The sequence below is a fragment of the Aythya ferina genome (genome assembly GCF_964211825.1).
Source record: "Aythya ferina genome assembly, chromosome: 8".
In the NCBI taxonomy this organism is placed as follows: domain Eukaryota; kingdom Metazoa; phylum Chordata; class Aves; order Anseriformes; family Anatidae; genus Aythya; species Aythya ferina.
In genome coordinates, this window is record NC_140304.1 from 26,776,525 (window position 1) to 26,794,356 (window position 17,832).

At 37.1% G+C, this 17,832-nt stretch overlaps 1 protein-coding gene across 1 annotated transcript in view; it reads right to left on the reverse strand.

The window, feature by feature from the left end:
* Positions 1 to 17,832, reverse strand: part of FAF1 (Fas associated factor 1) — a 160,376-nt gene that overhangs the window by 17,140 nt on the left and 125,404 nt on the right. Inside the window, exons 15-17 of the mRNA XM_084528394.1 lie at positions 15,462 to 15,550; positions 4,099 to 4,179; positions 3,382 to 3,459 (exon numbers count right to left, since the gene is read on the reverse strand). Coding sequence (XP_084384520.1) covers positions 3,382 to 3,459; positions 4,099 to 4,179; positions 15,462 to 15,550 — 248 coding nt within the window. The remainder of the gene's footprint in view (positions 1 to 3,381; positions 3,460 to 4,098; positions 4,180 to 15,461; positions 15,551 to 17,832) is intronic.

The window sequence follows — 17,832 nt, forward strand, 5'->3', positions numbered from 1 at the left end:
GCAGATGCTTGCCTTCCTGCTAACACTGCGCATATTGCTGATGTCAAGACTTTACGAGCAGGAACCAAGTCTGTATTCACTGACCTTTGCCTCCAGGAACTACGACATTTACACTTTGATCAGAATTAAAAACAAACAAACAACAACAGCAACAAAAGCCTAATATTAGACTGCTGCCATAGGTGGGCTTGATTGTCATGGGTGCTGAATGCTGTTGGCGCCCTCAGACAGAGGCTGATTTCTTTTAAAAATAAGATCGTGTTTAGAAAGCAGCCTTGTTACCGTATCCCCTTACTTCAGGCAGCAGTTAACGAGAATCTCAACGAGTGCTAGAAGCAGAATAACAATTCCTTCCCAATACACCTAAAAGACAGTATTCCAAAATGCGGCAGTCATGCACTGCTTTACCTAGAATTTAAAGGCACTTTCATGATACACAGTTGCTATTTATGCCTTTGAAAATCTCCCCAAGGTCATTTAGTAACAGATATTGATGGAGGATGATTGCAGTAAAGAGAAAGGAATGGGCAAAAGCAAGATTAAGAAGCCTTTTAAATAGTCTACTTCTTGCACACGAACCTCTGAGCAAATTATAGCTCAGTATAAATATTTATACATAGAACTTGAGTTCATTTTTGCTCATCTACTATGAGATTATATTTTAAATAGATTCTATTTTAATTTTCTCTCTCTCCATACTCAACCACCTGCTTACTGTCTTTCTGTTTTGACATTTCCCCACACAGTATAACAACAGATGCTACATTATTTACTGAACCCAATCAATTATATTATAGAAAAATAAACAACAGTAGCTCATTAGAGCTCTTTTCTTTGTGCAAAGAATGCGTCGCTCCCTCAAGTAACTAGTCTCCCAGGCTTCAATGTAAAACGGCAGTTTACAATGGATATTCTGTACCAGCAAACCAAGTCAGAAAACAATGATGAGATGGATCACATTAATAACTCTTGGATCTGAACAAGCAATTTCAGTGTTGTTGATAAAAAGATGTTCAGTATGTGAATAGCTCAGTAGCCTGATTTTAAATATAGGAACTGAACATAGAGGCACTTCTGTAAGTAAACACTGTTGCAGAACAATTCAGTATAAGTAATCTGTATACTTGAAAATGGGAGTGTTAGTAAACATTATTGTTAAAATCCCTTTTGTTCTACTAAGCAAACAGATCCTATTATTTTCATTACTGCAGTCTACAGTAAAACAGGGAAGCCCAGATATATTTTGATAACATGGACTAGCTTTGCAGGCTTTGTGTAAGAAAACACTTTTCAAAAGGCCAAGGTGTTAGAAAGGGTTCAGGAGCAGATATACTAAAGCAGAGTGAATTATTGTTTCTATGCATACGAAATTACTTAAATAACAAAAATGTTTTTATTACTTGAATCTGATTATAAGTGATTGCTCAATAGTCTGTTATTGCTACAATACTGATTTATTTTTAATTGCTATTGACCTTACAGAATTGCCAGCTTTCGACTACTCGACAAAATTCTCACAGTCAAGTTTTGTGCACGGCTCATCCAGTTGTGTTTTTATCCTCTTATTCTTGGCTTATGTTAACAACAGGAGCTAAGAAAGCCATCAGATACTGTGGAATAATATAGAAGACTGGACTGCATTTTTACTAAATCATTGAATTCTACTGCTTTGATGGAATGCCGTATTTACAACACAGCACTGTTTAAAACGTTCTTGAATGTTTAAATGGTTCAGATTTTTTTAAGGCAATTATCTTGGTCAAAATATATATGCAAATGCATTGCTTATACAGTTTGTTTATTGGGTTTGTCTCTGGGAATAATAGCTGCACTGGTAGCCAACTTTTTGCAGTTGTGTAATGCAATTTTTTCATACATCAGCAAAGTACACAAGACTGAAATGTCAAATATATATTTAAGTCTGGGGCGGGGGGCGATGAGGAAGGCTGTGATTTATCAGGATTCCATGAGTTCCAAGGACTTTTAACTAAATGGAAAATTAAATGAGAATATAATGCCAAATTTCAAATCTCCATCATTGCTGGGAGTCAGAGCAAAAGAGTTATATAAACTCCACTAAAAATACTGAAACTCTGATATTTTATATAAATGAATAAATATTTAAAATATATTTTATCCATATTTGCAATAATACTGGAAATATACTCAGGAAATACATATTCAATAGGGATGTCGATGTAGCTTTGTAGTCATTAGCAACTTCCTCACAAAATCTTATATGCCTAGAAGTCAAAGGACAACACTCAGTCAACTCTAATTTCAGTCAATACATTTATGTGTACGTCACTTATTTTGAACATTTTATTCAAGGGTTTCAAAGTCCCTTTCAAATATGAGCTAGGTGTGTTTCATAGCAGTTCTGTAAGGACATCTATTTCAAGACCACTTCACAGAACAGCTGAAAATACTTTAATGACTTGTCTGTTTCACCTATCCTTTGAAATGTGGTGGGGTTTCAAGGGAAGAAACATGGCTGTAACAAAGCCTTTTTTCTTCTCTTTTAAACCATATTACTTATTTGTCAGCAGGTGAAAAACAGGAAGCCACTGTAAAATTCATGTACATGATTATTTACGCCTACAGTGATACACAGCTAGGACAGGAGCCAGCCTAGATCCAGCAAGAGGCTGCAGGAGCTCTCTCTGGCAGGTTTTGGGGCCTGCAGAATCTACAAAATTGAGAGAATCTACAAAGTAACAGGGTTTGAGGAACAGCAAGCACTCTTCACAGCATATGGTTTCTATATTTTAATATAGGCCTAGAGACCTCAAGAGTTTGTTTAAACACAATTTTCAACCTAAGGAAGATTCTGTAGAAGATTGTTTAGACATTTTAAGACATACAATTGATTCCATTTTCTAGACTTTTTTTTTGTTGTTGTTGTTAGTTTGTTTTGATTTCTTTAAAAAAAAAATTAAAAGTCTTTTGTCTCCCAAATAAGACTTGGCAACTTGCTTGATCAGAATTGCAGTTAGGCTTTGTGCTACTTCCTGGAAAAAATGAAAGGGCTTCATGGCATTATATTTTCAAAAGCAGTGCCTTCAGACACAAGATTTGAGATTCCCAAAGATTCCACTATTTATGAAACTTATTTCACAGATCTTTTGCTCTCAGGCCTATCTAATATCTGGCTGTAATTCAGACCCAGATGATAGAAAAGAAAAACTAAGTGAAGATGAAAATTATTTAGTTGCATTACATTGTTATATATATATCATAATAAATTAATAAAAATACTGATTTGGTGTTCAGATGAAAAGTATACTTTGAATTAAAGTTACAAGGTATGCTGAACAAAAGCTGCAACCTCCAGAAGCCTCATGAATTCAAAAAGTTGTCAGAAAAGGTAAAACATCCCACCTCACGTTCTTCCTCCTGTTCTTTCCGAATCTGTTCCAAGCGAAACTGCTCTGCCATTTCTCTCTCTTGTGCTTCTCTCTAAAAAAAAGAAACACATAGTAAATACACATGTACTCTCTTCACTTTCCACAGATCTGTCTAACGATGTGCGTTGAGCTATATTAAATGAAATTAACTTCCCAACTTTTCTGTTGGAACAGGAATGGTTCATGGATGACTGACATATTTGCACAATACAAAGCCACGTGAATAAAACCTTCATAGTTCTTATGAAGCTTGTTAATGGAAACTTATCTGAACTCAACTTTTGTCCTCAAGAATTTACCACATTAACATAATTAGTTACATATATTCTGAAATGTCTTGAATTTCTGTTTTGTAAAAGTTTCCAGATATGGTTAGACCTAAGGTTCACCCAGCCTAGAAACCTCTGATAATGATCATTAATTGTGACTTGGAAACTAATATTAGAAATAGGATATTTATTGAGTGATCTTTTCCTATCATTCCATTGGCAGCTTCTATTATTATGTAGGGTCACTACTGCTTTAGCAAAAAGATGTAGTCAAATCTTGTGAATGTATCTAGTGCCATTTGATAACCACTTATGGCTCCTTCTGCAATGGTCTCATATTAAAAAGCAAAACTGAAGTGATGCACCAGTCATGGACAGATTCACATCTTGGCATTCACACAATCACTTCACCAGCCACACACCTTCGCTCTGTCAGCTTCAAGTGATATGCGGTACGCTTCATCCTGCTCTCTTTTCACATTTTCTCTGGCTTCACGTTCATCCTAAAAAAAAAGAAAAAAGAAAGGAAGAGAAGAGAAAATGAAAACTACCAGCATGTGATGACCATCATGACACATATCTTACATCTCTGTTCACCAGCATTCTCTACCCTCCTGACTTAATAAAAATATAAATATACAGATATATTTGACTGCCTTACTTATCTAGCTATTGCTATGAGAAAAAAAATCAGAAGTGCCTCAAGGGCAACCTTAGCTTTAAAAAAGAAAAAAATTACAACTTACCTAAGGCTACATTTCAATTGCCATGCTATGTATGGTGAACAGTGTGTCCAAGCCCCGGCCCAAGGGCTGGAGCTGGCACCAAAGCTCTTTGTCCTGCCACCTTTACTGTGGCCTTGGCAGAGGCCAGGAGCAGCTGAAAGCCTTCTCCTGCACCAGCCACGCACAGAGAATCCAGCCTGCCAGAGCAAGACAAGGGACACTGGAGGGACACGTGTGGCCCAGCACTGGGGAAGGTCTCACAGGGATGTCACTCCTGCAGCTGACTGTTTGGACTGCCTTGTAGTGTGGAAGGACAGATTATGGTATAGAGGACAAGGCTGGATTGTAATTTATCATCTACTTCAACTGACAGGAGGGAATGGTTTGTTCTGTGAGAGGAGGCCTGCTCCCAGGACCTTCCCTGGTAAAAACACAGTCAGCAGGACCCATCCAGGGCCAATACTATTAAACATCATCCAGAGGCCTCAATTCATATCGTACTGATTACTCTACGAGGATGGGACAGTAACAAGTAGTGCTCTGAAGTGTCTCAAATGTAAAGATGCAGGCAGACGAGAAACATGAGGTTAGTAAGCCAACTTCAAGCCAGCAAGCCTAGCAAAATGTCTTATTAACGATCACAGCACAGAAAGTAAGGGTTTATGAAAAATATGCTAATGGCAAAGTGAGGCGTCACCCATACAGTGGAGGATCAAGAAGTGGATATCCCTGAAAGCTGAAAAGCACCGGGGCAGTATCTGATAAAGCAAAGTATACAATCCTTAGCTCCATGCTCTGCGGCTGCAGCCAGAGACAACGTCGGCTGCTCTGCGCTTACTCTTCTCACATCCTATAATCCTCCTAGAGCCCTGCAGAGGCTGCAGTGGTCCCTACAAAAATCAATAAGATTTAGCTGTGAGACTGCTGGTGGGCTCAGCGCTGTCACCCGGAGTTACCAGCAACACAGCACTTAGGCTGGGGTTTCACAGAAATGAAAACCTACTACTACAGCTTTCTGAAGCATTATGATAATATTCCTCATGATCTGCAAGGCTTGTTCCACTTAAAGGAATCATTTTGCAAACTCATTTTATCCCAGAAACCTCACTCTTTGGCAAAAACTGGATTTTAAATGAAAGGAGCATAGTTAACTGTTACTGTCATGTCATGCAACCATGCCAAGATGTTCCTCAAACAAAACTCTAGCGTATTAGTGGTTAAAAAGTTCTAGAGCTGCATGCAACCACAAGAGGAAAGGACAAATTGCAGGAAAAGGTATACAACCTCCAGCTGGAAAGTTACAAGATCTTTTTAGAGGAAACTCTTCTTCCTTATAGAAACAGGACCCAAGATTATTCTACAATCAGTGTCTCCTAAATTTTATTCACAGAAGATAGAGAAACCATCACTTTGTTCAGCAGAGCTAAAACATGAGAAGTAATTCTTGCAAAACGTAACAAGGACAATAACCACCAATAACCCGTTCCCCTCTGGCTTCTCTGGACTTTGATAAGCTTTATATGCTGTGTTCATGGAATGCCTCCGAATATTAATTCAAACATGCCAGCATAAACTCCATATATTAATATTCAATTTCTGGAAGAGGGGATGATTTTTACAATATCCAAAAGTGAGGAAAGCTTCTTGAACCCACAGTTCCCAACTCTTTACAGATGGAATGTAACATAAAAAAAAAAAAAACACCTTTTATACTGTCTATATTGAAACTTTCCATAAGCATACAGCATGTTTACCTTAAAATGGTAAGAAACAAAACTAATTTCTCAAACCAACCTCCTGAAAGACAATGAATTCAGGCATTCTGTGAGAGGACAAGCATTTAAAAAATATTAGGAGTTGTTTTGGAGAGAACCTGTCTATCTTTCATGTTTTGCAACTTCATACATTACCGTAACTTCATGTCAAAGATCCCACAAGTCTGGGTGATCGATGCTGGAGGGACAACTGAAAGATCAGATGCAACTACAGGCTCTTTGCCAAAGAATGCTAGCAATTAACACATAACTAAATGTTAAAAATGTAAAAATTGTTAAAAATAACTCCAAAAATATATACTAAATCAAGAGTTGTATGAAATTGAGTACTGACTTTTATTTCGCATTAAACAAACGGTCTACTCAAGGAAGTTATTAAAGGTTACTTGCGATGAGTACAGGATTCATTTACCTACAAGGATCTTTACTGAGCAATTTTTGAAATTGGTTTAAATTACATAATCTGGATGACACCTTCAAAAAATACTGACGCTATAGATTCTACAGCAAGAATATAAATATGAATTCCAGGCATCTCAAAAAAATATATTTGTTTCCTCCCCATTCATCACAGTTATCATCGTCCTAAAACCGGATTATGAAAAAGATGTCAGGAATGCGAAGAATTGCTATGCATGACTGCCTGGTCCTCAAAGAAATATGTAAGCCACATCTAGAAATAAATGACCATGCCACCGAGCTTTACACCACATAGAAATAATACTGTTCCTACTGAAACAGATCTAAGAAAAAAAAAATCTGTAGCTAAACTAAACAGCACTGGAATCCAGATTTCTTCAGCTGAAAAGCAGATGTAATCAATCACGTGGATTTTTGTTGTTTGTTTGTGTGTGTGTGTCCTATTTCTGTGTTTTGCTAACACTGCTCACACTCTATAGGAATAGCCACATCTATGGTGATTATGGCAGATTTATAATATTCTCTCGTTCAGAGCTACACCTTGGACAATTTTTTAACATTAGATGCTGCAGTTCATTATTTTAGTCACCACTTCCTCTAGAGAAATTATACAAAGTATGAAGATGACACAAATCTACTAGAAAGCAATAAAATAAAAGTGACAATGTTCATAGGAAAAGCAGAACAAAATATTTTGCAATTAATCTTTCATTGCTACCTAAAAAAGACAACATGAAGGAAAAAAAGACTAGCAATACTACTAAAAATTAATTTTAAAATGTCATATGTGTTGTCCATTAACAAAACATGAGGTAGCTGACATCTATCTTCTTAAACCCTACATAAATTGTAGCATCTACTGAGCATTAATAAATGAAACTTCGTGTTACTTCTGCAATGCATGCAAAATGGCCATCTTCTGTTTTCAAGAAACCAAGATGTGAACAGACATCTTATCCCAGTTCACTTAAAAAGCCTACATCAGAAAGAGGAATTACACTCAGCAGTTCTGAGTTCCACACCAGTGACCAAAGGAAGGTATTAACATAAACCATCCGAATCACAGGGGTTTTGCTCCTTGAAGGTAAAAAGTCCTTCAAGAAATTTTAAGTATTAATTTTAGATTTTAATGAAAATGTCCACAGAACAAAATATTTTCTGTATTAATTAAAATGTTGAAATAGCTACCTGGTTGTTTCTTACTAGAGTATGAAAAATGTAACATGAATCCAGAACAAGGGCTGAAAAGGAACAATGCAACTTTACATTTGAACTTGTACTGAATTGGAACAAGATCTAATTCGTGTTTTTGTCACATCTGTTTTGAAACGAATGCAATATTGCATGAGAGATCAGACTTGGCTTTGTCACACTAGCCTGGCTTCTAGTTCAAACATTGTCATCTCTGTATTATTTGTTAAAATGAATCATGGTAAAAGTAAATTCTACTTGTCTGCTGCAGGAGAAATCTGCAGACATTTAACAAGTTTACATAATAAAAAAATATAGAATAAATATAGAATGAAACACAGAATTCACCCTTGATATGAATTTCATTCACTTGGATCAAGATTCTTTTAGCTGCTCTTGCACAAGCCTTAAAAGTCTTATTTGGTGTTCAACAAAAGAAAATCCAGGCAATTGGGAATGATTTAGATACCAAACAAATCCAATGAAATCAACAATTAAAAAAAAATTTTTGCTCATTCAAATATTTTTGTATGTTTAAATTCTACCTTTGGATAAAATTATATGATCTGACTTTAATAAGGCAGTAGGCCTCATCTGTTTCATGATGAATGTAAGATCTGAACAGACAAATAAAGACTTAAAAAAAAAAAAAAAGCAAGGATGAACTCTGCAAGCCAAGAGATCAGTGGTGAAGAGAAAAGCCCATCCTTCTGACAGTGTACCATGAGGAAGATGAGGTGGAAGAAAATAGGAAGGAAGGGAGAAAGGGTGCAATGGCAGAGGAACATTAGGGAACAAAGAGCAAAGAGGTGAGGTAAAGAGAGGTGGTACAATGGAAGCAAAAAATTGAATGAGCTTGAAGTGCATGATGGAGCAGAAAGGATTTAAGTCTTTAAAGTTAAAAGGAAAAAGGGTCTTGTCAGCCTACATGGATGCTTCCTCTATGCTATCAGAGCTCAGCACATAGGGAAAAGTATGTATGTTCCCTCTCCAATAATTATTCCCTAAACAATTTCATAAAGCTACCTGTGAAGCACCTAATAGAAGGAATTTTCAGAATCAGTATGATGGAAAAGTTGGACTCCTGATTGCACTTGGAACGGCACGCTCCTTTTTTTTTTTTTTCCTGCAGATTATATAGGGGAAAAAATACACAGGACACAGAAAGTTGGCTTCTTGTATGGGATATTTAGCTGGAAAAGTCAGCCTTGGAACTTCTGTGCTTAATGTTGTTGCTTGTGAAGGCAGGATTTAATGATTTAACCCCAGGTATCAGTTTTGTACCTGATCTGTCTCAGAGAGATGTGTTACACCCCATTACTCTTTGGGATTAGTATTACTCTGAAGTAAAACCAGATAAAACAACTACATAAGATTACCATGAGCAGAAGACATTTCTCAGAGCATCGATGAGTAAATGGCTGTTACAAGAGAGACAAAAAGAAGTGCACTTACAAATGCTGAATGCTTATCTGAAAGATGGTTCATTTCACCGAACCACTCCTGAAATTAAAAACTGCAAGTGCTTTAGGCTATTCACGGGAGCGTTAAAGAGAAACACCCCTTTGTCCAAACAAACCAGTGCAATAAAAGCATTAATTTGATTCACTAGAGATGACAGACTTGCACATTGTATAACTTAAACATACATGATGGGGAATATGTAGAATTAAAAAGTGTACACAAAACGTGTTAGGCGTACAAGAACGATGAAAACGAAGCAGAACCAGAGGTGGGGAGGCAGGACTGAACAGGGGGAGAGGGGCAGAATCTTGCCAGTTTATATTGAAGGCTCAAAGCCCAGTTCCAGATACTGATTTTTGGGAATTACTTCAAACGATATGAAAGAAAGCAAAACCAAAACCTTCCAGAAGCAGTTCTGCAGTTATTTACCATGGAAAATCATCCAGACAGTTGTACTAAAACTTCTGCCAGTCTGGGCTGCACGCTGAGAAAGCTCAAGTTTATTAAGAGAAACTAAACTAACAGTCAGTGGCTGCAGCCATCAACATACACAGCTGAAAACCCATCTGAACTGAAGATATTTTCACATCATCTTCTTTCTTTCCACTGTCATTGTTTCACGTTTGGTCTAAGTTCAAAATAGTCCATAAACTCCTGAAGACAGAAACTGTACTTGCTGGCGTGTTAGTACAGTGAAGTGCACAATGGGAAACCAATCACCGAAGCTTTGAGGCGCTCTCATAATACAAATACAAAATAGGAAAATTTATTCAAATAAATTTTGATTACTGTAGTTTAATTAGTTATAACTAGTAATAATTAGTAAATGTGCTAATTGGATTTTTGAGAGGTTACAAGAGAATCTCCGTTAGACGGCTGTCATCACCGTAATGTTTTGCGCTTTGGAATTTAATGAATTTCATGTATTTATTCTCATAGCCTCCTGTTGTGCAAATACTATACACCATGATACACATGACAGTGTTAGATGGAATGCAGATTATCAAAGGTATTCAAACACCTAACTTCTACCGATTTTAATTCAGTGCCTAAACAGAAATCACAGAGGTCTACTGCATGGCTGAGAGAAATATTTAGGCCATCCTCTAACCAGAAAGTACAACTGCAGGTAAAGAAGGGAGAAAAGCAACTGATCTGAAGGAAGAAGAGACTAACATCACAGATTAGGAGAATATTCACAAGGACTGAGTTCTCTTCCTCAAGTTTCCTTCATGGCTGTGAAATACATCTTTGGAAGGGGAATGAGAAAAGGTGTTGGAAGTCAGAACTGTTATATCAGCATGGCGAAAAAAAGGGAAATCCCTAAATCCCTGACATTAGACAGCAGAGAGGCAGAAGATGAGGAAGACACAGCAATCTATTTTCCTTACTTCGAAGTTACAAAAATAACACTTTGGCCAGTAAATCTCTGCCTAGTACAAGACAGTTCTGGGACAGACATACAAGCATATTTCTACAAATAGCTGAGGCAGTGAAAAGAAGGTGAATTTATGTTGCTGTTTTGGAGTGTTGCAGGGTTTTTTTGGCTTTTTATTTTTTTTTAACATATTTTTAAAATCTCCATCCATATATTAGTTAGGAAAGAAAATTTTTTCTCATGCTGTAGCTGCATCTAGGAAGAAGAGATGTCATCTAAGATCAGAGAGCAAAGATGGTGACTTTGCAGGTCTACATTTTTCTACAGCTTATCTTCAGTGAGACTGATTACAACAATTTTTCAAGTTTAAACATTCTTAATTATCTCTCCTTTACAATGTTTCAGCAGGCACAGTTTAAAGTGAATTAAAGGTTTTAATTTGGATTTGTAGGAATAAAGTGTTTCAAGCAATTGTGGGTATTTCAATTCTACCTTGAAGTCTCATCTGAGAGCAGGAGTGCTAGTGTTGCATAACTATGAAAATAAACATGATGAGAGACCTACTGTTACTTAAATGTGGACAAGTTGGACCAGCTGTGTAACAGTCATTGCTTTTACAGTAATAAATGTTGACAGCAAAAATAAAAAGAATGCATTACTGAGAGATCATCAAATGAGCCCTGTCATTACATGGAAACTCCACCCTGTATAAGCTTGTCAAAAAGTGTTACTGTAATCCTTTGAGAAGCCTCCACCTCAGGCAACAGAGAAAAATGCTTAGGATCAGCCCAGAACAGGTGTGTTGCACTGTAATGCCAGTATTTAATCAGGGATCTCTTCACATCAGCCTCACGAAGGAACTAACTCAGATCTGTGTGGGCCCATCATGCAATGCTGGGATGTTTATTTAACTATCAAATTAAAGCAAGCAAACTAACAGAGCGTTTGCAAATGGACATTCCAGGGCATAGACTATTTTACAATTATCATTTGTTTTCTTGTCAAAGTCCAGCAGCAGGCACTGACACTTAAGAGGAACTGATACCACGCACTCCTTTCAAAGTCAATCCCTGACAAATCTCAGTTCACACCTTGATCAACACCGGCAGGGGCCAGTCATCTCTGTTCTGAGACGACTGCTCTTTCACTTGCAGGAGAAACTCTTCAGTTGCATTTATTTCCTCTTTGCAAAAATCCCCAACCCTACTGCCCAAACAGTAGTTGAGGTAAAAACAATTGTAGCGTGGGTCTGAGGAGTAGATGCGGTTAGAAAAGGAAAATATGTCCATTAGATCTATGAAATCATTACTGCAGCCTCTTATTCCATTAGAAGGAGCCTGGAGCTGTTTCTAGGGTAAGAAACTCACAGGACTGAATATTTCCCTGGGAGATGGTGGTCTCTACTGTGCATGTACAATTCTGCATACACACCCTGAGGCTGGGCTCAGACCCTAGACCTGACCACGCTGAGAAGGGTAGGACTGCATCCTGGCCAGCCGGCCTTGCTGCTGTTGAGGCCACTGAACCACCATTCAATTAACCATTGGCCAGTTCTTACCAAAAGGGCCACATAAGTACAACATCAGCACCTGGACGACCATATGCTATTGTTTGTGGCTTGTTACAAAGGCAGTTTGAGAACCAAACTTACAAAATGAGACAGCATAACAGCTAGGCCATGTGTCTACAATGGCACATCAACAGTGTGGCCCAAAAGGACGAGGTTTCTGAAATGTCAGCTGGTCAACACAGCTGTCACACAGCAAGGACAGGCCCAAGGGTTCATGACTGGCCCAGAAGCCTTGGAGAGAGAAGGAAGAAGAATGGGAAGCCAGATTTGTCCCTCTTTAAGAAAGCTCAGGAGAGAGAACGAATGCCTAAATTAGGCACCGCTTGTACCTCAAAATGGGTACACTGGATTACCATGACTACAGATACATATCTCAGTATTTTTTAAAGTATTTCTTTGGAGACTAAGTAAGAAAAATCTTAAAGATTTATATATTGTGTTTAATTAAGTTAAATCCAATCACTGGTTAAATGATGGTATTTTAGTAATTGACATTATGGAAATATGCCCCAAATTTGTCTGATTAAAATTGTAGGAGGCTAAACCAGTAAATTTTACTAACACCCAGATACAAAAGCACAGGATTTAGCTAACTATACCATTACCACCAGCTAATGAAATGACTCACTTTGCTCAGGAGAGAGAAGTTGGTGACTGTGTTCTGAGCATCCTGCCTGCAGAATCAGTCGATGATTCATGACAGGGAACTGGCTGTAAGGTGATGCCTCAACAGCTACAGCCAGCATCGCGGCGAACACCTGTACCATTAGCTGGCAGTGGTAATAGTCATCCTGTACTGAAATAACCATCAGAGGGCACTGCAAAACATGCTGTGCTAAACAGAATTATGCAATAGCTGTGTTTGAAGCTTTCATGGTCATGCAAGTTAAAGATCCAAAGTGGAGAGGTTCAGCTGCGTAAACTGACCCATTAATGATTTCATGCTGTTATTTACACGTGTTTCCAATTCCATTTCTCTCTCTCACACACACTTCTCCTTACAGCAAGGCTATATAGATGACTTGTCATTTTAAAGCACAAAAGAATTTTCTGCTTATCTTCTTGTGGTTTTATGATGACTTACTGTTGCTATTAAGAAAACAGTAACAGAAACCGGACTCTGTATCCTGTTTGCTATTGTGATATTTGGGGGAAAAAATGCACCCACTGTGGTAAGTTCTTTAAAAAGAAAAGGTGTTGATATTTGAACACTCTAAGTTGTCAAGTACAAGACTTACAAGAAAGCTACATGTTATGTAGCAAACCACAAAAAGACAACATTTTTTTTTCAGGTGAAAGCTTGCTATTGAGTACAGTCTGCTTGCCAAATACTGCCTCTTTGGAATAGCAATTTCATAAAGCACGGTTGTTTTTCAATTTCAAACTTCCTGCTTCAAAGGCAAAAGTGTCTGAGATCACCTTTCCTGTGTGCTTGTAACAAGTGAAGCCAAGTTATAAGTAAATACCCTCTTTGTGTATAGAACCCATAGCGTCTGAAAATCTGCCCCCTAAGTTTATGAAATTTTCCATTAGTTTTCTGAATGTCAAAGTGTATTAGAAAAAAAGCTCCCAATGGGAAAGAAATGTCAGTGATGCTCTCAGTGACAGGAAAACAAAAGGAAATGTGAAAAAAAAACATATACATAGAAGACGTGGACAATGAAAGATTTTAGAGAACTGTATAAAAATTATTTTTTTATTCTCCCTACCTAGGAAGAGCACTTACAATAAGAAGCCTGGATATATTCATATCATCACAGTGGGGACACGTATTACAGGGCTGTCACTGCTCTTAGGCATTCAGTGAGGAACCCCCAGTAGCTCAGGATGGAGAAGCCAGTTCCTGGTTCTGCAATCATGGCCTCAAGGCTACCATGCATTCCCTTTCTTTGAGCTTTGAGCTTTTTCTTTTGAGCATCATGCCCAGATTCTTCTCAGTTGCAAACCCGCCTGGTTTTCTCCTCCTAGGATGGGTCTCTCACCTTCTCACCTGACTTCTACCTTCTCTCCTCCACAATAATCTCCCCTGCTCTGGACAACTGTTCTGGTCTCCTGTTCCTGTACTCCACTCCAGTTTCATTATTTTTCTTTGACTTTTTCTTTACTTTTTTTTTTTTTTTTTTTTTTCCTTTTACACATCTTTACTCCTACTTCTAGTTCCTTTCTCTATCCTTTTATCCGTTCTTGTCTCACTGCCTTTTTATGTCTTTCTTTCCATTTTATTCCTTTCTGCCAGATTTTGTCATTTCTAGTACTGAGTCTTCTTCAGAACTCATCCACATTGTGAATTTTAACTTCTTATTAAAGCTTTAAAAAAAAATCCATACTCGACATATTGCTGTTAATATGCAATAAAAATTTCAATTATATCATGCCTTGGATTTTTGTTGTAATCCTCGTATTAAAAGTTGTGTTCAGTATTAACAAAATCAAAGTCAAATTTCTTCACCAATGAATTACAGGTAGCATAAATAAAGAAAAAAAATGAACTATGAATACTGTGTAGATAGCATGCCTTCATATTATTATAACCATAATCAGTAAATCTCATACAGATTAAATACAAGATTTAAATGTGAAGAATGTTTAGTGAATTATTGTCAATCAATGTCTATGCAACAGGATAAGAATAATCTTGAATGGCAACACACCAATTATTACAAATTCCCGAGTAAGTACTTCATTACTTCCAAATGTCACTCTCAATTTATAGAGTAACAGATAAACATCCCTCAGCTGTACGCCTCACTGTGTCTACTTCTTTGCAATTGAAACACTGTTTTTGCAAAGTGGTGTCGTCTCTTACCCACTTCGGAATGGTGATTCCGTACTGGCATAGTTCTGTTTTTTAAGATTGCTTCTCAAACTCCTTTTAAACATATACTTTTAAGACACATAAACTATCTTTGCTTTCTACCTACAGCCTAGAGCTGGTCATTGGGAAAAAATCTGATTGCCATTTCCTTGTATGAGCATACTACGCTCTATAATACCAGTGTAAATGTAAACAGTTACTCATGACTAATATTTAGAAAAAGGAAACAAACACTTTGAAAATGACAGTAAACCAATAAGGAGTTTTTTGAGAGACCCAGCAATAGGAGACACAAAGAAGGCTTAATATTTTTGTCACAGATAATGGAAGAGGCACGCTAAAATGTGCCATACCCAACTTCGTTGGCTAAAGAGATGTCTGGTTATTTTTGCATCCCCAGTGATTTGTGGAAGACAGTAGGTATCTGCAGTAACTTTCAAGTCTCACCTCATCCTTTATGTCTTCCTGCTGCTGAGCACTGAAGATCTCCATTGCAGCCATCAGCCTCATCATTAGCTCATCCACTGTTGTGTTACCTAGCAACACAGGGAGATAGCTGAACTTCAAACCATTAAAGTTATTAAAAAAAAAAGTAATCTTAGAATTAACCTGTAAAAAATAGGCAGTTCAAAAAAAAAAAAAAAAGGCGACAGAGTAGAAATGCAAATACCTTAGCAAAATGATTTTAATTGAAAATTCAAAATTGTTTCTGCAAGAAAACATTGACCATAGGCTAAAACTTTATGTAGTTCAAATCTGAAAAACTGTTTTTGTGCTTGCATGCAATAATTCTATTTTTCTTTTAAACACTGATGTTAGAGGAAAGTATACCTGGGGTTCCCTGACATGAATTATTTTTTACAGGTTTAGAATTCTTGGGTATAATCATGGAGACTGAAGCAATTGGCTAGTCAGGTAACAAAAGGTAGGAGGTTTCCAGTAGCATCTAAACAGATTTTTAATTTTCATTTTTTTTAAAGGAATACAGTGATTAAATGCATGTGTGCACATGCATTTTTATTTAGGTATAACTATTTTGGGTAGTGAAATTTCAAATAGTAATAATATACTCTCTTCAGTGTGTTTACTTCTGATAAAACTTGTAAAGCTAATAATAGAAAATAAATTACCTGTGCATAAATCTCAAGAAATACAGCATATATATAATCAAACACATAATTCCTCACATTTTCTAGCAGTGTGTCTCCAGCCTTCATGAAGAATGAAAGATAAGTTTAATTTCCTACCAAGACATGCTCAGTCTTTGGTTTCTCGTAGACTAAAGACTAGATTACCTGTTAGAGCCACTCACAGCAGCTAAAAGGCAAGACCATTTCTCCATGAGAAATAGGCTAAATCTATAAACTGTTAACATCTGCCAACCTAAATGATCTTCGGACACTGACAGAACGATGCCATCAAGAGCTACATTGATATTGGTAATGCTGATCAAAATTTTAAAAGGAACAAACTAACCTTAAGCCACAGTACCAAGAAAGAAAACAAAAAATGTACCCAGAGTTTCCAACCCCAGCAAAAAATAAAAAGCAAAAGCAAACTTAGACAGTCTGCATTTCAATAAACGCCTTCAGGACTTAAGTTTCTACACTGTTGTATCTCTTCTGCAAACACTGCCTTCTCACCCTGCCCTGAAAGGCCCTCATTGTTCCCATTTCTAACATTTGCTACCTTAGCAGAAAATATTATCCCGCATGCTACAACATGCATGACTTCAGAGACTACCATTCATTTGAGGATATATTGTTAAAAGATACCAATGTCCCAATTCGTGGGAAAATAACAAGCCCAGCACATTTGGGTTTTGACAGGATTTGAATCCAAGGGTAAATTTAAGTAAGACTGCAATGGATTATCAGTTTAGTTCAAAACACTATTTTGAGAAAACAACATTAAATCTTAGCAAATGCAATGAAATAATTTGGATTATTTGATAATATAAAGTTGTGTTACATTATGTCTCTGAGACAGTAAGCACCACTGACTTCAGTGGGAAGCTTAAAGTTACATGAATGCTTAACAATGCTCTAGAGTTATAAAAACAAGAAAATCTATTTGTTAGGTTATTTGTATGAAATAAGGTTTATAACAGACAGACATACCATGAACTAGTATTGTGCTGTACCTTGCACTAAAGAGAGACAATCCATGCAAAATTAAGTTTTGGCCACTGAAAGGAGCATTGCAGATTCCTCAAAAAATGATTAATCTCATATGCAGAAAGAAACAGTAACACTGTCTGCAAAAGGCAGGATTTCCAGAGGCTTAATTTCCTCAGGAAAATCAGGATATTAGAATAAAAACTGACAGATATGACCAACAAATAAATGAGAAGAGAGTCATTAAGGCAACCTTGTGGAGGAAGAAAGAATGAGGGGTAGCCATTCTGTGATGCATTTTAATTTGAAGAGTTACTGAGAACAGCAGTTGAAGGGCATTCCACACCTGAGTTACCTCACTGCCAGCAGAATCAGAAGAATGGTTATGCTAGAAATAACTGCTCACGTACAACAGAAAGCTTCATTTATATGAGATTATATTAGCTACTTAAAATTCTGATCCAATTTAGGGTCTCAACACTGCAGGCGGGCCTGAAAAAGCAACTCATACTCAAATATTATCCCACTACGTGCAACAGGAGTCCACATATTAACAAGGAGCTGCACAGAGAACTAAATGCATGCTAGCACTACACAAAAATGCAAACATTTTGAGGATTTATCTGGTTATAAATTTGGAAAACCAAATGCTACTCCATTTTCAGGAGATTTGGCTTCTACTTTTAAAAAGAAAATCAGAA